This window comes from Cyanistes caeruleus, chromosome 7, assembly GCF_971803275.1.
Source record: "Cyanistes caeruleus chromosome 7, bCyaCae1.hap1.1, whole genome shotgun sequence".
Classification (NCBI taxonomy): Eukaryota; Metazoa; Chordata; class Aves; order Passeriformes; family Paridae; genus Cyanistes; species Cyanistes caeruleus.
In genome coordinates, this window is record NC_141707.1 from 19,209,510 (window position 1) to 19,231,003 (window position 21,494).

General features: G+C 40.5%; 1 protein-coding gene across 4 annotated transcripts in view; it reads right to left on the reverse strand.

Annotated features, from left to right (window-relative positions):
* The window catches only part of AGPS (alkylglycerone phosphate synthase), a 75,311-nt gene that overhangs the window by 44,641 nt on the left and 9,176 nt on the right, over positions 1-21,494 (reverse strand). The window contains exons 1-2 of one of the 4 annotated variants that reach the window (XM_086898028.1): positions 7,792-7,854; positions 7,629-7,701 (exon numbers count right to left, since the gene is read on the reverse strand). The exons of 1 other annotated variant lie outside the window; for it this stretch is intronic. In XM_086898028.1, coding sequence (XP_086754154.1) covers positions 7,629-7,701; positions 7,792-7,822 — 104 coding nt within the window. In that variant the 5' untranslated portion in view covers positions 7,823-7,854. Of the gene's footprint in view, positions 1-7,628; positions 7,873-21,494 lie in introns of those variants that run through there. 2 more of the 4 variants (XM_086898026.1, XM_086898027.1) reach the window with 2 other exon arrangements.

Below are 21,494 nucleotides of genomic sequence, written 5' to 3' on the forward strand. Positions count from 1 at the left end.
ACTTTTCACACCCCAGCTGCAGCACAGCACTCCCACTGCCTTCTAATGCCCTGGTGCAGCAATCAGAGCTGCCTGCCAAATCAGCATCAAGCACCATGTTTACCTTGGCTCTCTAGAATGATCCAATCTGCAACTGAGCAATCGATGTAGCCTTCTACATTTCCCAAATTTTTCACTCCCAGCACCTCATTGTTAAGAGCCAGATGAAAATAAAGAGCAGAAAGGACTGCTGACCATCTGCAGACTTAAGCACACATTAAAATCCTCCTCCATCTAAAAGTTCCTAATGTATCCAGTCTCTAAGGATTTCAGCAACCTATTGATCAATTGATCACCAACTAATATGCATCATGATTACACCTAAACTTTTACAAATTATGTATCTGCTGACACATGGTATCATCTGAAACAAAACTATCCTTGCAGTAATAGTTTCTATCCTCATTCTTCAAAAATTCAAGGATTTGGTTGCTAAATGCTTAAATAACTAAATAAAAAAAATAACCTGAATACCTTGTATAATATCTGAATACATCAAAATATGTTAGGAAGTTTCATGTCACAGCTTGAAAAAAAAGCTGCTTCAGTTTGACTTAGTCAAGTGACATGTTCATGCTACATGTTGTATATGTATAAAGATTATATAATTTACACACCCTTCTGGTTTTCTTCCCAGCCTCCTTTCCAAGAATATATAGCCAAGACTCTCAGCAACATTTGACATGATTCTCACTTTACACTAAACGTTATTCAGTATTGTACCCAAACTTTCTTATTTAAAGACAACACCTTTCCTATTCAGTACATTGGCTTCAACAAAATATCAAGCTCATTAACTATCTCATTTTTGATAGAAACATGGAATATTTTAGTCAGAAATAATAGAAACTGACCAGAACTTTCTTGTCTTCTAATTTAAATTACAGAAATTCGCTACTTAAATATACAAAGTAATATAAATCAAATCTTAAGATTTTCAATGTGTATGTTTATATATAGGAATTATAACATGAAATTATATTGCCTGAAAGAAAACAAGTCACCAGGGAAGCAGTGACAATAGATTAATACAGAGTGACTACTTTAAGTGAATTTCAATATTCCACTTTCATTACAATGCTCAACACTAAAATACTAGTTTGACTTACTGGATTTTTACAGCTGGGGGCAGGAGGGTGGCCCCTGGCCCACCAGCTGAACTAGTGCTCCTGAAGAATCCAGTCACCCAGCTGGACAGGCAGAGGTATTTGGACTACACTAATTCAACAAACTGTACCTGCCAGCACTGTTCTAATCTCAGGTTTTAGTGTCTGGCACAGTGGCTGGATGAAAAAGTGCTCATCTCTCCCATAGGAAGCAGCAGGGTAAGGATAGAGTCATCCACAGATAGCCAAGGCTTTTTTGGAGAAACAAGATGAATGTGCAGTTCAATCCAGCTGGAGAAACGTGACTCAGGTGGAGCAAAGCCCAGATGCTCCCATCTTACAATAACCATGGACATTGTCAATTCAATCACCAGTGATTGCTCAACACTAAAATCACATACACGTAAAATATTCACAGGTGCTTCTGTTGCACAATGGAAGAACCAACAGATTCCTGGAAATCAGTTTAAAGTGGCAGTTTTAAGGGCTACCACACAGGCTTAAGCACCATTACTTGCCTAATGTAACACAGTCTTGCAAGTTATAGAGTTCTTGCAAAACTCAGTGCATTGGTGCAGTAATACTGAGGCAGTATTATGGTGCTGTTACAAAACATTACCCAAGAAAGAGCTCCTCAGTGCTCTCAGAGCTCAGTTGGACTTCGAGTTACCAACCCAGCCCCCCAGCTAGAAATTCAGAACCCTTTCCACAGGTGGAACTAGATCGCTCTCCCTCTCCCCTGGAGCAGTGTCTCTGTTCAGATTATACAGTCACACTTCTCAACCAAGCAACACTACAGAGGGTTTCTGAAGCCAGTAGTAAAATAGCATCAGGTGCCTGAAATAAAGAAAGAAAATGCAGCCCAAGAAATTATTTCAAGAACTGCTTTGTGAAAGCATCATTTATCTGGAGAGGAGTGCCATGCTGCAGACAGAGTGTATCTGCTGTGTTTGTCTTTCTTATACTTTTTCCCTCCTGGAAGACTCTTCCTGCAGCAAACCTAATATAATTGTTCTCAAGTCTGAAGTCAAATAACACCTGTTTTCTAACCTTGGACACATTCAAGTTCTGTAGCCCACACTTTCAGCTAAGCCCCTGCAGCTGCACATGCACCGATTCAATTCTGTTTGCTGAATACGTAATACGACACAAACCTGGGCTCATACAGTACAGTATGCAGCAAATGCAGACAACCAGATTTTAGGCATAAGACATCAAGAGTTTAGGTACACAAAAGCAGAGTGCTTTTCTTTAAACTATTCTGATAAAGCAATTGTTCACTTTCCTTACAGACATTCTTAGCTTTGACTATTTCATTACTCTTCATTTCACCACAGTGTAATAAACAAACCCCCAAGGAATAAGGAAATTAGTGTTTCTCTAGTGTTCTTCCATAGTAAATAAAGTCAATTAGGGTGAATTAAAGATCGAGGAAAGCCAAGACATTATAATCATTCTTCTCAACAGACACTTGGCCAAATGATGATTCTTATGCAACAGAATACTTTACTAGAAGCTCTGTCTATTCCACCTACTTCTTCAGCTGACACCGGTTTAACTTTTATCTTTGACGAGACTGCTCTACTACAAAATGCACACACATGGCATACACTTCCAGGCAGTAAATGAAACAGCACTAAGAGATCAGTCCTTTGAGAAGTATTTTCAGAAAGCTTGCAAAACCAGGAAATCTGCTTTGCTGTCTTAAAAGAAATAACTTAATGAAGGAATCAGCTGTCTGCCATTTTTCTGTGCAAGTAAGTTCAGTTCCTGGACACCTTTCTACCCATCACATAGAGAATTTTCTAGCATGCTTTGTAGCAAATACATCACAGCTCAAAGAAACTTTCTGGCCTACACCATCAACCCCGATGGTGTTGCACAAAACAGCCCAGTTTTGGATATAACAATATGTCAGAGGTATTGGGCTTGTCCATCACACTCAACCTGCAACTGATTTTTAATACTCCACATTATTTATTTACTACAAAGAAGTACAGTAACCTTTAGGAAAGTGTAGTTGACTGCAGACTGCTACACTACTGATCTCCTTACTTTGCTTCAGCTCAAAGTAGCTTCTAGTCCAATTAATTACTTTAGCCTATTGCATTATCAGATTATTCTAATTCTATTCAGTTTAAATAAACACGTCAAGTTTAAATAAACAGCTATATACCCATTCATTTTCTTGTACATATCAGATCAGATCTCAGTAGATACCAAGCAGCTCATCTATAAAAGTCTTTCAGTATTTGCTGTAAACTGCTATTTGCTTTCATATAATAATCTGTATTGAACTTCACATATTAAACACTTCACACTTTCATCTAAGTTCTTTTTCTAATAAATTTAGCTAATGAATATATCCAGTTCGGCTTGGCATCAAATGATCTAACAATAAATACTGTGTTACTTAAATTCTTATAGATGTTCTACATTTCATCTTTCTGACATGCAACTACTTGGAGCTACATGTTTGACAGGAATTGCTGTCACATATGAAGTCACTTTTACCATCAGATTATGACACTTTTTTTCATCTTAATGTTTCCATGAGATAATCTTCTTTATCTGTTCCTCAAGTATTAACTTTGACTAACAATTAATTGCTTTGATGCAATCACAGAACCTCCTGTGAACTGCCACACCCTCCTCAATGCAACAGGTTCTTAATCTTCTGATTTCTTAATCAGTGTGATTAAGAAAGGGCACCAGCCCTTTCTTTCTTCACTCTTTTTCATCACCTTAAACTCAGAGTCAGCTACACCAGGATACAGCTTAGCACCTTGTGTTGCTTAAACACTCTTCTCTGAAGGATGCAGTCTGCATTATAAAGATCATTCTGAGTACTGGGAGTAAGACACAAAGCCTCTTGGAATACACTTGTTATATTCAAGTAGTACCAATTCTTTAAGAGTTAATTAATGCTGCTGCATAATACCATCGTAATCGCTAGCAGCAAAAATTGCAAGTGTCTATATGCAGAAGGTATGGCCACATTAACACATTACCCTGAACAATCTGCCTGAGAACTCGACACACAGCAGTCAGCTGGCTACACACCCCTTAGTTTACCCTGTGTAACAGTATGTCCGTAACAATTAAAAGATATTCACAAGCCTCTCTTCATCCCCTAGGAAAGCAGCTTCTCCACAGAGAAAGAGGATAATCAGGAGATCCTGTCCTGCTTTCTGTCGCTACAGGACAGTATAAATTTTAAGCCTACAGGCTACTGAGTCAACGTTTAGTTAAACTAAATCAATTATCCCTTTTAACAGAGACCAAATTATTGAAAGTTTAAGTTATACTATACAAGCTATACTGGTGAGATCAGCACCAATGCATGCCCCATATCTGAGGCACTCTTACTTTCTAGCACACCTAGCAGTTTTTCTGGTACAACTGTTCTAGGAAGTTGTAGCACCTGACTGCTTCCAAAGCAGTATAAGTTGAAGACTTCATGTACACACAGTTATTGTGAAGATTAAGTAAGTTTTTAACTCAAGTCTCACCAGCAAAGTGAGCTTACCAGTCAACAAAAGTCGACAGCGTAACATAAAAGGATGGGAAAAGTAAATTCAAGGAAGAATTATTTTGCACCTCAATTGATTTACCAACTTTTTCAGCGTGCCTATCATCCTCTTAAGGCTTCAACACACATTGTGTAACTATGATTCCATCTGTCACTTCAACACTCAATTAAAATATTACATTCAAGCCAGGAACGCCACTGAGAAGTAACATCTATCTACTCTTACAGTACCTAAGATTTCCCTCAAGAGGATACTCAGACAAATAGATAGTTGCTTGTCTTTTGAGGAATTTTCCCATCTCAATAACTATAACTTGAAAAAGTAGAAAGTGTATTACAATCATTAAACACATCAATATGCAAATGCAATGCTCAGTCTTTAAGGCATTTTTATTTGCAAAAAATAACTGGATGAGACCCACAGACCTTCAGTCAATACCATGTACTCTCCATCCACCCCTTGCTGGTGAGAAATAATGTCTGGATAAGATCTTTAACAGTTTGGTCGCTGAACCATCAACAAGAAAGCCATGTTTCAAGAGACCACTGTCTACTGACTGTTAGAAAAGCAGCCAGAAAAAAAATTCTGTGACCACAGACCTAAAGTACTACAAAGGGTTTTTTCACCAAAGAAAGCCATTTACTTGCAGAAGAAATGCAACACAAGGAGAGTGCATCCAAATCTGCTAAAGTAGTGTCTATAGCTTTGCTGCTACTTCAAACACTATAGGAAAGATGCAACTGGTGTACAGAACAAAACTTTTGCTTAAGTATTTTTGCCCATAGCAACAGTTCAAAAGAGGCAGAAGAGCTGAATCAACATTAACAGACTACAAGAAAACAGCATCCAGCTTTGGATTGCCCTAATATTACCAATAAAAGGCATACACTGTCTCTAGGTCAGTTATTGTTACTGATTTTTCCCATAACTTTCTCAGCCTTCACAAATAAAAATGAGGTCCAGATTAGCTGGGAGTCACTAGAACACGACTCAGGCATTCATCACTTGCCCCCTCCAAATCAGTGTAGGCAACAGAACTTTCTCCTCCATCACTGCAAAACCTGGCTATTATCCTCAAACATGAGCTCAACCAAGATCCTCACACCCTAGCTATACTGAGGTATCAGAATTTTCACATGCAGCATCTTAGGTGTGTTTCAGCTATATCTCAGACGTTCAGACAGAAACTTAAGACAGAGATAAAGCTCCCTTTAAGTTTTCCTTGTTTCTACACATACAAAAAGGCTGGGCTCTAAGTACAGCAAGAAAGTTGTACCTCTGATGAAGAAAAAGCTAAGCTTTCCAGAAGCTCCCTTACACCCCCACAGCAAATTTTTATTCTGAGTCCAGATTAATTTATCAGAGTAAAAATACAATCCTATAGCAAATCCTAATAAGGGAGAGCAACATCAGTAATTTGTAGAAGTACAGGTGTTAAGTTCCTGTATCCTGTTAAGTTCCCAAGCCTGTGTTTCCACAGAGAAAGAAGCTGTCTTTCAGGTCACAGGCATCTTCAGAAAAATTTGTTTCTCCTGCTTTTCACAGATGCAATAACTGGCTGCAGAAATTACATAGTAATCCGTTTAAAATAAATCCCTGAAAATTAGCTAAACTGGTATTTTTTCAGAAACAGTGATTTCTTCCCAGATTCACACCAAACAAAAACTTGATATGGAAGGCAACAACTTCAGAACAACCCATTTGTCCCAGTGATACATATCCTGCACAAGCATCAAATTCCCATCAATGAGACCTAAAAGCTTTCAAAGTTGTTCACATCTGACTTCATGTGCATGACATCCCAGTCCTCCCAAAGCAGGCAAGTTCAGCTTGTGACCATAGGCCACAAATTGCCTGTTACGAGAATCCAGGCTGTTCCTTGCTCTCTTTTGGAAAAGGCTGAGAGCAAAGCATGGGCTGAATGGATTTTCCTCAAAGGAGGAATAGCTCTTCTACTCATTACTTGTCCAGTCTGCCTCTGGGCTGCCCCCATGCACTGACAAACTAGTTCCTGTCCACAGCTCAAGAGAGAACAGGAGATTGTCTACAATCTAAGCCTTAAAATGCTCTTATAAGACAGCAAGCCATCAGACATATAGAAAATCCACATCTGAGAAAGGGGGAGCAGTAAAAGAAAGTCATAAAAGTAAAATTAGCCCACTCCAGCAGAAAGGGGGACTAATGATAATAAGTTACACGGAACTACATAGTATAACTATAGCATTTTTTTTAAAAAAAAAACAGAAAAACAAATCCAAGAGCCAGTGAAACAACTCTGAACTAGAGAATTTGATTGTTTATTTTTCCTTGGTGTCATGTGATCTTATTCCTCACTACTACAGGCAGCCAGAAAAGAACCAGAAAAAGTAGCTCATAGCTCTAAAATTATTCATCTCTAATAAACTTTTGTTAGACCATAATGTATGAGCACATTCTGCCAGTATTCACATCAGCTGAAGGTTTCTGTGAGCAGGGTAGGACTGACAGACCAGACACAGACCTTGCTCTTCACATGTGCTGCATTAGAGCAGCCTCAAAGTATTTTACAAGAACAGAATTTCTCCACCACATCTAAAGATGTGATTGAGTTGACCATGAACGACTTTCCGTTTTAACATCATCCCACTTACTACAGAAACAGGTAAGAGGCTGAACACCGCCTTCTTTCGGTTTCCTCTAGTCCCCAGAGCGGTGAATGGCTTTGGCGCATCACTCGCGCCTCGGATCTGCCTCCCCCTCTCCCCGCCGCTCCCTCCCGGCCCGCCGGAGCCCCGCTCCTCCCGCAGAGCCCACACGGGGCCTCCCCCGGCCCCGCCGGCCCGCGCCCGTCCCCGGCCGGCAGGAGAGAGCTGTCAGAGAGCGGGCGGCCCCGACCCCGGCCCCGCGCTCCGGGAGACCGCCCGGCCCGGCCCCGCCGGTGCGGCCCGCGGGGACCCCCGCCCGCACCCACCGCTTCTTCGGGATGGAGCCGGAGGCCGGCCCGGCGGAGCCGCCCTGCGCCTTGCAGGGGCTCGGGGAGAGCGCTCCCCGCCCCGGGGCCCGCGGCGAGCCCCGCAGGTGCCCGGAGATGATGCGCAGCCGCCGCCGGGCGGAGGACGGGGAGCCGCCGCCGCCTCCCGCTGCCTCCCCGGCCGCGGCCGCCATCGCTTCCGCGTTGTGCCGCGACCGCCGCCGGGTGAGAGGGCGCGCGGGCGGAAGGCGCCGCCCGGCGCTCCCCGCGCGGGCCCGGCGGCACCGCCCGCCCCCCGCGCCCCGCGGCCGCTCGCTCCCGTTCCCCGGCACGGCCCGGCCGCGTCCCCGCGTCCTGCCGGAGCCTCCTGCCTCGGCAGCGCTGGGCTCGGTGAGCAAACCACAGAGAGAGAGAGAGAGAGAGAAAAGGCGTTTATCAAAGATTCCCCTCCTCCGGTGCTGTAATTACAGCCCCTCTGGGTCGCTGAACAAACTTGAGAGAACACAAAGGTGTCCTTTAGAGATGAGGATTGCCTAAGTTAATGATGAAATGCTAATTAATGGCAATAGCATAGGCGGGTTACTTAAGAAATAGGTCGGTGAGGTGGCAGATAATCCTACGGGTGTTGCAGATTTTGTCACCGCTGTTGATAGGGACACAAGGCCCTGGTGAGCGCAGGGCTGCCGAGCCCGGTGCCTTTCTCTGCCCGGCTGTCCTGGAAGGGAGGATCCAGGTCCCGGTGATCTGCTCCCGCAGTAAACCCGCACCACGGAATGAATGCTGACCGACTGCTGGGAATGCATCCCCTTCTGTAGCTGGGATAGCCATCAGTGGGCCGGTCCTTGCCAAAACTGACAATCCTGACCCTATTTGGGCCCTGTGGGAACATCTGGCATTCACTTTGTAGCATCACTTTGAAGAGGGAGAGGAACTGGCATTTAAGGGGAGATACAGATTTCATGCCAACCTCAGGTGTGAAAACTGGAAACATATTAAAGTAGAATAGATGAGAAGAAAATTTTTTTTCATCAGGGAATGAAAAAAAAGCTTAACAAACAGAGTCCTTTACAAAAGACTAAGGAAGACGGGTTATCTGTCTTCAAATATGTTAAAGACTGCTATGGAGTGAAAGGAAGCAATCAATCTGCCCTTCATGTCCTAGCTAGGTTGGTGAGAAGTAATGAGCTCAAACTGCAAGATATAACTTCAGTATTAGCATTAGACTACTTTCTAATGGCAGTGAAAATGAAAAACTGTTGTAGTCTGCCTAAGTAGAGAATAAAGTCACCTTCATTAGACAGAGTTAAGAGCAGACAACATACATCTATCAGACATACCATTATGAGCAGTTCTGCTCAGGGCAAGGTGATGGGCTAGATGACCTGCTCAGATTAATTCCAACTCTTCATCTGTGACATGAAGTATCTCACACCGTTGAAGCCTACTCAGTCGTCACATGGGACCTACTTTCATGATCTGCTTTTGCCACTGAATGGCACTGACCAGCTTTTTGGAAGTCCTGAAGTGGATTGCTGGGATCTATGTGATGACTTTTCTATCAGTGTTGTCTTATTCATTTCTTAGATGCTTGTTACACATGTGAATAAAATCCTGTGAAAATGGATAAAACTCGTACCCTGTTTCAAACCTCTTTTAGAGACCTGTTTCTACCATGACACTTCACCATGGTACCTTTCCATTAACTAAGCAGGAAGTTCTGCAGGGAGCAGTATGCACTGCACAAGCTATGAGACTTGGGCTCAGTTCCTTACCTCACATGCAATATTGGTGCTTCTTTGAGTCGTAGCTCCCCATACATAAACCAAGCTCTCCCTAGAGAGACTGGTCTGAAATACACCATGGACTGTGTGACAATGTAGAACCAACTCCGGTAATGCCTACTGATGAGAAGGAGTTCATAAAAGCCACCCAGGTGTTATTAATGTTTGTTTTGCTTTTATTCTCACCATTGTTAATTGATTTTATGCCCTTTGTGTACTTTGTCTAGAAAACAGTCTGCAGTTTTCCTGGGGCAGTGATTGCTCTAGTTACAATGGGATCTCAACCTTAAGTTAGGTTTCTCGTATTAGAGGAACACAAACAGCTGTTGTGGCAGTTTGATAGTTTGGTTATGGAGTTAAATTTTCCCCCTGTGAACAATTTGTATACAAGTTTCTGGATTAACTCATGCATATCCACATTTAGCTGTCTGTAGGGAACAAGCATGGGTCTCGACTGAATTTCCATTCACTTTGTTTACTGAAGTTCTGGATATAGCTGGGGGGACTTTCAGTCACGGTTACCTAAAACTTTCCACATTGCTGAATGCTGCCAAAGAGATACTAAATCCCCTGTAGTAGGCTTCAGATTTTCCTAGAATGTTTCCTTGTATCACAGTCACTCATAAGGAACAATAATGAGCCCATTGGTCATTTATTTGATCGCAATTGTAGGGTTTCACAGTAAAAAATTGACCTCAGCTAGAATCTGATAAGTAATACTTGTCACCGCCTCATAATTCATTTCTCAAAAAGGTTCCAAATTAGTTTTTAAGTATGTGTGTGAATGAAGATTTAACTGGCAATGCTAGAGACATAGTGGTATGATTTGGAAACTATTGAGAGCCTTGTCTTTTGCAGAGCAGAGGAATAGCTGAGTCACGCCTCATTTTTGTTCAAGAGGGATCTTTTCTTACAATAAGAATGCTAAGCTCCTGCCAGCGCACTGCATGCAATCCCTGCTTACCTTGGAAGGATGGCAATCTTCATAAAACACAGCAGTAACATGTGCTGCCAGATTGTGAAGTCACTGTTTCTCATTTGCCCAAAGTCAACCACTGGCATGTTTTTAAAAATTCTGTCTAATTTAACTATATAATTCATTCTGATAAGTAGTGCTGAGAAGAAAACTTAGGGAACAATATTTTGAAAGTAGTATGTTGTGACACCAGAGAGAACTTATATCAGTAAAAATACCAGCAGATCTACAATGCAGTAGTTGGAAGTATTCTAATTGTTGTTGAGCCATACCAGTAGCCTTTACCATTCCATGAGCTGTCCTTCCCACAAAACCGAGTGCATCTGTAAGCATAGGTGAGATGCCAGCTCATGTCATCAAAGGCCTGCATTTCCAGAATTCTGCACATTGGCATTTTCAAGAAACAGTTTTAAAGCCAGTTTACAGTGTAATACAAATTAAAGTTGCCAAAGTACTGTAAACTTTCAGAGAGATCTCATAATTAGGTGTCTCAGAGTTCCAGTATGCAGTGGTCCCATGGGAGACCATGGTGGGAACATGCTCTCAGGACAAACATTTGTATCAGATGCAAAATACTAATTGATGGGAAGCAGCAAGTGTACATACATCTGGGAGAGAAGGTAAAGTACAGTGTTCAACCTAAACTGTAGTAAAATTTTTGAAATATTTCAAAGAATTTTTATTGAAACATGAGAAAGTTCCCAGTCCTGGCAGGAAGCGCAGTGCTGCAGTACATGTCTGTGCTATTCCTTTACTGACTAAATAGCAGAAAAAGTTGTGGCATTCTTTTTGTTTAATTTTCATTTTAAAGTGACACAACTTTAAAATGAAACTGCTTCTGAAGGCAACAGAATATTATCATAATACTGGGCTTTAAGAAAATAGACATAAAGAAGCCTTTGCTTTCTAGAAAAATGAAAAAGTAGAAATTAATTTTTTCAAGACTCTTAATTTCATGGTGCTGCTTCCAAGGTTTATACAGAAGGAAACACCTGTTGAATAAGGCGTGTTCCAGATGTTCTTGCTTCCTCCCGTTCAACCACTATTAAGATGTGATTGATTTATTATCTAATTATCTAATGTATTAGAACACCTTTTTGTTCTCTACCCTGTACAAAAAGACACCGCCTACAGAAGAGGTGGGGCTTTGGCTGCCCTAGGTTTAGGATGGGTGTGGGACATCCACAGCTGAATCATGGACTCAGAAGAGGCTGTTGAGGCAATAAAAGGGGGAAAAAGGCATAAGCCCTTGAAATAACCTCTGGATTAGTCATTTTTTCACCAGATGGAAACAAAAAACAAGCCTACACGCATTAATGAACATGTCATTCAACAGCAAGTAATTCATGCTCTGGAAGGAGCTTTGTTGATACAGAATTGGCCAAGAAGTTTTCCTGAAGTAGGCAATTTCTCTGAGGCCTACTTAGCTTTGTGTCACTTTTATAACATCAGCAGAGTCCCTGGGAAAAAGCACTGCATTCATCCATCAATCCATCCATCCATCCACTACCAGCTTACAGCACTATGAGCTCAGCTTGTTAGCCTTGGTTGTTGGCCACAGAAGAAGAAAGGCCCAGGTTTCAGAGCTTAAAGCTATGGAGAAGCTGGCAGGACCACAAGTCATTGGCAAGGATCAGCCTGGATTTGAAAGGTTACACAAGGATAGGAGTGATAATAGAGAAAAATTGATAAGAGAGAGCATGGACCATGAATGAAACCTCTAAATTAGGAATATCCAACCAGAAGCTGACTTCTTTTTATATAGAAAAGGTTAGTGTACGTTCTCTTTAAACAGTATGGTCTCTCTTTAAACATCAAAAAAATGCAGATGTTTTTGTACATGGTGGTCAGCTCTCATCCTGTTAAAGAGAGAAAGTGTAAGAAGAGCTCAACTATTTCAGCTTTCAGTCAACAAGATGATCTGAAAGCTTAGAAATGCTAGAACTTAAAAGTAAGTCTGTATCTATACAAGGGGTGATCCCTGAGAATCAAATACTAAGTCATTGTCCATAGTATATTTAAAAATGCTTATAGTCTCCTCAGTGAAACTGCTGTGACTTCACTAAGCCTTCCACTGGTGCTCCAAAGCAGAGGTATTAGTGATATATTTTTACTATCGCTGTACTTAGTAACTCTAGGCCTGAATTTCCTGTATACCAATTTTGCATGGAAGGAAAATACTTTCTAATTTATTAGCTGTATGCAGGGATATGTTTGTGCATCCCTCTGTTCAAAGCCAGCAAAGCTGTTTGCCTCTGCAAACTGAATGAGATGCATCTCTGTTTCTTCTGACTACTTCTGGTAGTCCCACCAGTTGTGCTCTGTCACTGGTAGGTGTCACTAGTGGTAGGTGTGTTTATCAATGTACATACTTTGCAGGTGCACAGTGGACTGATTTAATCTTCTTTGTTCTACTGTAATGACAGTCCTGCTGCATCCAAAAAACTAAGGGAAATAAGACAAGCTTCACAGAAAACTCTGCATAGAGATGTAAAAATCTGCCCAGTTTCAACTCTTCCACAGTGTATGTCAAAAACTTGTCAAGAGAAAAAGCTTTCATATTTGCTTTTTGAGTCAATTCTGTAAAACCAAATATTGTTACCACATATGTCCTCGCATGGCTTGGTCAGTGAAATTAAGCAAAATTTGACATTTACAGTTAGCTTTCAAAGTGCATCTCAAAGGAGATCAAGTGCACACTTTTTTACTGCCCCAAGATTTGCTCCACTTCCCCTTTTTTAAGAGAGCTGTCAGTTAAAGTTAAATGTAGCTGCCCAGCATGACAAGTGAGCTTTGTAGAAACTATTTGACTCTTCACTTTCCTGCCTGTTGCAATTCCTGTACACCTGCATTTTATCTTGGTGACATTATCTCATGACTATTCTCAGTTCTCCATACTGGAAAATAGATTATATTACAGCATTTTGCTAAATTATCCAGTCTAATTATGTAATTTGATGCACTAAAATTTACATCAAATTTCTCCCAATATGCTGCAGTTTCTCAGAATCTAGAGGAGAAAGAAGAAATTGTGTAATAATGACATTTGCTTAATTCTGTATTTTTCTTGTTCATGTCCCTAGACATATTGGTTCTATTAACTATTGTTACTCCTAAGGATATATAACATATAAACTGTATTGTGAAAGAGAATGTTGCTTGTGTTTTACATAGAAACTCAATCCTTGTATATCCTTTTGAGAAGATTATAGGTAATGACAAGAGCACCACAATTTCTGGGTGCGAACAGCATCTCAGGAGGAGGCTAAATACAAGGGTATGAAGAGGGCTGATTGTACTTGGATGCAGTTTAAGTCAGTTGAATTTTTACTTCCTTAATTAAAATATGAAAAAGGTGTTGATGAAAAGCCTAGTGTATTTGTGCAGTTCTTGAATCTTATTACAGTGTTCTTTACTGCTGGGATAGGGACATTTATCAGATAACTTGGCAGAAATGTTTGACATAGTTAAAACTCTAACACTTAACTGTTGTAGCTGACTCACAAAAACCCTTTCCTGGATCAGATAGCCAAGCATCTTAAGAAACAAATCAGCTATTGCAAATGCTCGGTGTTTAAAGAGATAGAACATTTTGTTTTAGTGTTTAATACATATTAAGACAATTCCCTAAGTATGCTCTAGGGAATACCGAGGTATGCAACATCAGACACACAGCTGAGCAACATAATCATGTAAACATCGTATTTGGGACAGGCAGAGTGTTTGAACAGACAATGCAAAAACTTCCCAAATGGAAGCTGACAAATAATTATGTGACTCTTTAAAATGAACAAAACACACCTGAGGTGTTTGATTCTACTTCTAGGGCTCCCTTCACATAGTGCCATTGGTTTGATCATTTTCATGTGAAACAATGTCTTTTTGCTTGCTTAAAACAATACGTTTCATGATCTTGAGGGAACTAGATGTCAAAACAGAATAAAGCATTTACTCCTTAGATTAAGCCTGTCTCAATAATTCTTGTATCATATCATATTACTTGATAATTATCTCCCACACAATAGTAAAATTGTCCTGTAAAAGTAGTGACTAATGGCAAGTCAAAATTATACAACTTAGTAAGAGGGAATTTTATTAAACAGCTGAATTTCCAGGTGCTTTGTTAAAATGGAAGGTAGTTTACTCTGAGGCATCTGCATTTGTTCTGATATATGCAGGCACCCATATCCTTTTTATAAATCAGATGCATAATCTTTTAACGCACAGATAAGAGTGGAGACTATCACTGTCATTCAAGGTCTGATGGGGAAATGGTTTGGCTGAGTCCTGATGTTCTGCAGATTTGCACTTTATGCACTAAAGTACTTTAAGATATGCTTTCCCAAATAGCCACTTTCTCCCATGCCCTGAATTTATATCTTTTTTCAGCCCTGGGTGATATTCAGTTCCTTCTTAGTCTGTTCCCCCAAAGTTTCCCCTAATTTCTACTAATTTGGCTCAAATTCCCTCTGGACTGCCAAAGCAGAGGTGCTCTCCCATATGTACTAAAGAAATGTAGGGGACTAATAAAATTCATTTTGAAGGACACACTTCAGAATGAAGACATTGAGGAATACATGAAAAGATAATGAGAACAGATTAGGTGAGAGTGTAGCAGAGTGTGGACAAACACACAAGGTGGTATTAGGTATTAATGGTTTCTTCATGTTCTGTGCCAAGAGGGGACTGAGCACCCTAAGCAATTACATGGCAAGATAATGGAGGCAAACTGAACATTTAGAAATGGCTTTTTTGAGCTTGCCACAGAAAGCTTTAGCAGGAGACTGCCAGTGCCATGAACATACCATGTTCTGTTGCCTTGTACCATGTTTCTTTTGTATCTCTCCTGTCACTCAAGGGATGGAGAAATGGGGAGGAGGAATTGCAGTCAGCGAAAGAGGAGCCAGAGTCATAGAGCTGTGAACAGGGAACTTAAACACAAGCTAGTGAGCATCATCCACCATGTGGTGTTGCACTGGTGGCCAACCACAGCAGAAAAGTAGTGATTTAATGGTTTACAGGCAGCTAAATTATCATTATGCCAGTACTAGGCCATTTGTATTTTGTTTGGGGCAAAAGCATGAAGCTTCCATAACTTATTCTCCTATTCCTTGGAATTGGATCTAAGTTGTTCCGTTCTGTCACTTCTGAGATTGAAAGAACAAAAGGAGGAGGCAGACTGAATTCTGAAGAATGAGATGAGGTAGTAAATCATGGAAGTTTTAACAAATTTAGCTGATTCTGTTATTATGTGAAACAAAACAAATGTTGATTCGACTCTAGTTTAGGCTGGGGCAGTCAAAGACAGCTGAACAGAATATTTGAATGAGGAAAAGCAACATTTCTGCTCAGATGCAAATCTGTTGTTGTTTTTAAAATACAGTTTTAACATCAGAATGCTGGCGAAAAGGGTCGATTTTCAGGATTTTTCAAATTACAGAGCAGTATATTAAGAGAAATGAGTGGCAATTTATCTGAATATGCAAGGCCATAAACTGGAGCAGTTCAGCAGCTGCTCCACACACAGCTAAACTGTCTTTGTGATGAGAGAGAGACCCTCCTGGAGAAGAGTAAAGTGGACACTCATGGGTAGAAACCATTAAAAAGCATCATTACCTATAAGTAAGCAAGCACTGCTGAAGCAGACAGAACAGTGAGAGTCACTAGCAAGCAGCCTGTCTGTCTGTCTCCCTCCCTTAGAAATATCAGCTATTTGTTGATTTTAGCTTTTTAAAATGTTGTTTTCTTCCTGATAATGATGTGATTTGAATTCATCTGCATATTTGATTTTCACCTTGTAGAAGTTTAATTAAGTATATACAATTAATGACTGGCGCCGGCTTATCCTGTGGAATTTGCAGCAGCAGGACACCTTAAATGCTCCTGGTGCTGCCGCCTTGCCAGACCTGGGGACTCCAGTCTCGGGCACTGTCAAGCCAATGCTATTTTCCAGTGCTTTGTTTCAGGAGAGAAATGTGGCACATACAAGGGACAACAAAGGCAGCTCCTTTTTTGAAGAACACAAAATAGATTAAGCTGGTCTCAGCTGAATGGGATGCCATCAATTTAGACAGCAGCCTGCTCTTTCAGCTGAAAACACGGGAAATGGAGCAGCACAAATGGGTGAACTGCTTGATTCTCCAAAATATTTGTGAGATAATTAATCTCTGCTGCTTGCTTTGTTTGATAGGGGACCAGCTTACTGCTCCATTACATGCAGTGATGTCGCTGAAGAAGGTAGGCATTTTCAAATGAGAGAAAACCAGAATTTATTTTCTCTTTAACACAACATTCTTTGTGTGTTGAGAAGTGAAAAAACAAGCTGTCCTTGTGTTCATGGCTCCTCAGCGCTGCAGTGCTGGAAGTTTAGGGGCAAAGGAACAGTTGTAAAACAGAAAGCAGGGGCAAAGAAAGCAGTGCCAGACTTTGAGGGAGAAAGTACTACTGTAAATATACCTAATGACTAGGCATAAAAAGAGGTACTAAGTGATTCCTCATGCTCTTGTGAGCTGAAAGCAGCTTGGTGAGAAACCTCAGGGCAATCATTCCCAAGCTTGCTGGAACATCAAGACTCTGGAATAATAGTGTTGGCTCCCCTGCTAGAGCACTCCATCCTGGCCTATGGATGCACTAGCTTTAAGAGGGCAGTTAAGGAAAATAGTACAACCTCATGACTGAAGGAAGAATAAAACCACAATAATAAATTCAACAGAGGGAGAGTTAGAAAATTGAAACATTTATCAGGACAATTATCTTGCTGTGACAATGGTAGCACTTGCTTGGACATCTTGGTACAAAGCAACTTGGGCCAAAAGCATTAAAACTGCTTTACTCCAATTAGAATAGCAAGTTTCAGCTGAAATGGAGACTGTGACTCCTGGTACATAGGAAAAAAGACAGAGCTAAAATGACTGGTTTTGAGCCCCTAATTTGAGTCTTTCTTCTGTGTTTGAATTTTTCCTTAAATGGCTAGGAATCATTTCTATCTTATGCCTCCAGTAGTATGTTTAAATTCCTCATTTGGTGCTCAGTACATCATTCAAATTCTCCTCAAAACTCACAGAGCAGAAAGCACTGCTTTTGGATCTTCAGTGGCTTTTATGGAAAGCTTTTTAGCAATTATTTTGTAATCAACTGAATTGTGTATTTATATATCAGCAAAGTATCTTCTAAGCACTTTTGTTATAGTATCTAAATATATTTTACTACAGCTTCTAAGCAGTTTCTAAAACCCATTAAAAATTAAAATGGAAAAATTATTTGCCTCAGATTTATTTTCTGGGTGATACTCTGTGTCCCAGAATTGCCAAGTGTTCCTGCCTTCCGTAGCTCTTACTTGACTTGTATGGCAATGTTGGCTGTGTTAAAACAGGCAAACTTGAACCTTTTGCCTTGTCAATCTTACTTGAGATTTGAGTCAGTTATGTTTTGACTGGGTTTAAAAGAAAATATTTCCAAATTTGGGGATTTTTTTACCCTTGATTTCTTACTCCATCTTTCCTTGTATGTTGCTTCCAGGACTCCTCAAAATGTACCAAGTGTTGGAACAAGACTCCGGAGTCAGCTGCACAAGCATCCCTCAGACTTCTGGAGTGCTGGCCTGTAATGAGCTGATTTGAATCAGTGCCTCTGTGGCAAATTTTGTCTTCAGCCCTGCAAATCCCTGCAGGAAGTTCCAGCTCAGGGCCAGTAGGGGGTCCTGGAGTCCCCAGAGGCCACAGACATCCCCATCTCACATCCTGAAACACAGAAGCAGAAGCTGGACCCTGAGACCTGGTGACATCTTTTCATTTGACCTACTACATTTGGGGACAAGTATCTTACATAGACAGCATTTCTGTGTGAGGGCCATTTGAAATTTCATGATTTTGAGTTCTGATCTAAGGAGATCTGGAAAGCTGAGCAGGGTAGATTAACAAGACATTTTATGATCTGTCACAGCCTAAATGTGTCATTGGCAAAGGACTGGGAGGTGCTCTTTGTGACCTTTGCTTCCAAATGCACCAAAGCCCAGCCTTCCTTTTACCCAGCAGATGGCCAACTGCTCTTGCTAACAGCAAATAAACCTAAGCAGAGGCTTCGTCACTAATGTTTATAGCCCTGCAGATGGACACTTTAAAGGAAAGGCAGTTTTGTTAAAACATAAAACAAAAACCTATGAAACTTTAAATTCAGGACCTGTTATTTTGTGCTCGGCAGTACAGCTCCTTTTTCTTCAGACAAGTATGCTTGAGTAATAAATTACATGCAAGGCCTCTGGGAAATGTAGTGTGTGCTCTAGGGATCTGTTTACTTCTGCTAGGAGAGCCAAAGACTGCAATAACAGACATGGTAGGTTTTGTACCCCTGGAAAAACTTAGAAATATTAATTATAGGATAAAATATAAATAAACACTTTGAAGTCAATGCAGCTCTATCTGCCCTTCCCTGATGCTGTTCTTTCTCTGAGTGTTCTTTTATTTCTCAAGGACACTGCTGGTTTAGCTGGACCCAGCTGCACACAGTGGTTGCAATTTTCCCTAATATTTGTGACTTTAGGTGGTCAGGGGCACTCTTAGATGGGAATGTAAAAGTCTAAACTTGAACTAGCATTTTCTCCAAAGTTCATATTTAGTATTCAGCCAGCAGCTCAGACATGGTACTGCAGCATGTAGTAGCTCATCCAGAGGGGACAGGTTCAATTCACATACTTACAATTATCCCTAATATTTTGTCTCCCACCATCAACTTCTGCTGGTGGGTAGTTACCAAAATGGGCCAGCTAATGGATAGGCATCTTCTAGCATCACAGTGACAAAATGAACCAGCTAATGGAAAGCAAACTGGAAATGGAAACAACAAACTTTCATCCATTCCTAGGACATTATGCAATCTAACACATTATGGCAACTGTTGGCAGACACTCAAAAGCTGCAGCATGGGGTGCTTGAGAGACTTGGAGTGACCAGTCACAGGCTGTATCAGCCAACATCTCCAGGAGCTGAGGACACAAAAGGCATCAGTTCTCCTCCCAGACCTGCTTTGTTTGCAGTAGTTTTCCCTCTTCTGCTTTCCCTGTAACGATTACAGCCAGTGCTATTCAGTCACCAGGGAGGTAAATGCACACCCATCAAAGGTTACAGTAGAGCAGAGATTACAGAAAACACTTTCCTACCTAATTTTATGTAACTTCTAGCAGTATTTGAGTTACTGTTTTATCATTCCTCATATGTAGCCAATTACCTTTTTCTATCTGAAAATCTCTTGGCTAATAACACAGCAAAGGATATAAAGTAAGGAAGTATGACTCTCCACTAGAAAACTAAGAAGACTGGCAGGAGTCTTATGGGCAGATAAAGTAAACAAAATAGCATTAACAATCTTCTTAACAAAGCATTCCAGATTTTGAAATGACAAAGCTCTTTTCAATAAGCTTTTTGTGTTACTTCAACACTGTGTTGTGCAAACAGTTTTAATGTTCTCCTGTTACTGAGCAGGAGGTTATGCAACCAGGCTGCAATACACACATTGCTTTTTGAAGACAAGTTCATAAAGCAGTAAACTATTATAAAAGTATTGTTACAGAAGCAAAAGCTCTTTCAAGTCATTATAACTGCTCATGTCACAAGAAAGGGAGGTTTTTTAAACTCTGTGTCATTGTATATTATGCATTTAAGGAATAAAAAAATGACCTTGGGAGACAGAAGTTCCATTTGCCTCAGACAATAATGGGTGCCACAAGTGTTTGCCTTTCAGAGGTGGCAAATAATACTGTAAGTTTGCATACACAAGTATGTGCACATGGGCTGAGAAATGCCAAACAGGTGGAAAGAAAAATTTGTGGCATGGAAAACCACTAACTGAGGCAAATGTCTGAGCAGGTAAAGCAGGGAGCACTTCTGTCCCCTACTAATGTTCTCTGCCATTTTACCTTGGCACCTATTACCTTGATAGGCTTTTACTATTTTCTGCCCTGCCCCAGGTGTCTCTAAGCTTAGTGTTTGGTTTTTCACCCTTTCCCCTATCTTGCTTCCTGTGCTTGTTTCAGGCAACAACAACTGTAGGGAATAAATCTTTGGGGTTTTATAGAGCCATTTTCAAAATTGTTTGAGAGTACTCCTATGCATTTGCAATACTAAACAACAAAAGAAAGAAGCTAAAACTAATAAAAACATAACAAAAAGGCATAGCTAAATACTGTTATATACAGTGAAAGCAATTGGAAGTCTGAACATACTAAAAGGCTTCTTTGAATAGCAGGTAATGAAGGAATGATCATTTTTAGAGAAGAAGCATGCAGTACTTATTTCATCTACCAAAATGTCACTGGTTTTGTGTTTTGAATCCAGTTTTGAATAAACACTTTGGGACAGAAATGTTAGATTCACTTTTTTCATTTTGTAAGTACATGTCACTTTAGGTCCACCTGCAGCCAGGTGCCCAGTCCTCTGGTGAGCACTGGAGCAGACTCAGTGATAGTCTAGTTATGTTCGGACCATGGTTGCTCCAAAGGGAGAAATTCCAGCTAAAGATATTCACTCTTTTCTATCATACCCCCTTTTGGCAGAAGAGAAGCATTTAGCATAGAACTGCTCTGGGAGCTCCACACCAGCTCAGAGGTTGTCTTGCAATAGAGCTATATCTTGGAGTCTGTGTTGGACCTTATTACGGGAAGAGAGAGTGGGTTTGCTGTAGCAGAATTTTCTCTGTAGCCTTTTTCTTTTTTTTTTTTTTTTCTCTTTTTTTCCTCTTTTTTTCCTGGTTTATGCACAAATCACTAATTAAAAGGAATAGATCCTTAGAACAGATGTATTTAGAGTTATCAGTCAGACTTGCTATTTTAATGACTATTCTACATTTTACAAGAAAGAGAAGGAAATTACTGCAAACATCTTTTGACAACCTTGCGGATTCCACTCATATAGCTAACTCCTATTTTGTAAAAATCTCTGCATATACTGTGCATTTTTATATTATCTAGAACTTCAGGACACAAGATGGCAGTGCACATACTAGTGATTCAGGCTTGGAAATGCTCCTGCTGTTCAAACTAAGCATATAACATTTTATTTAAGCCTATATTAATCTGATCATATAATTGTGGTATTAGAAATAAACCTAAAAGTATCT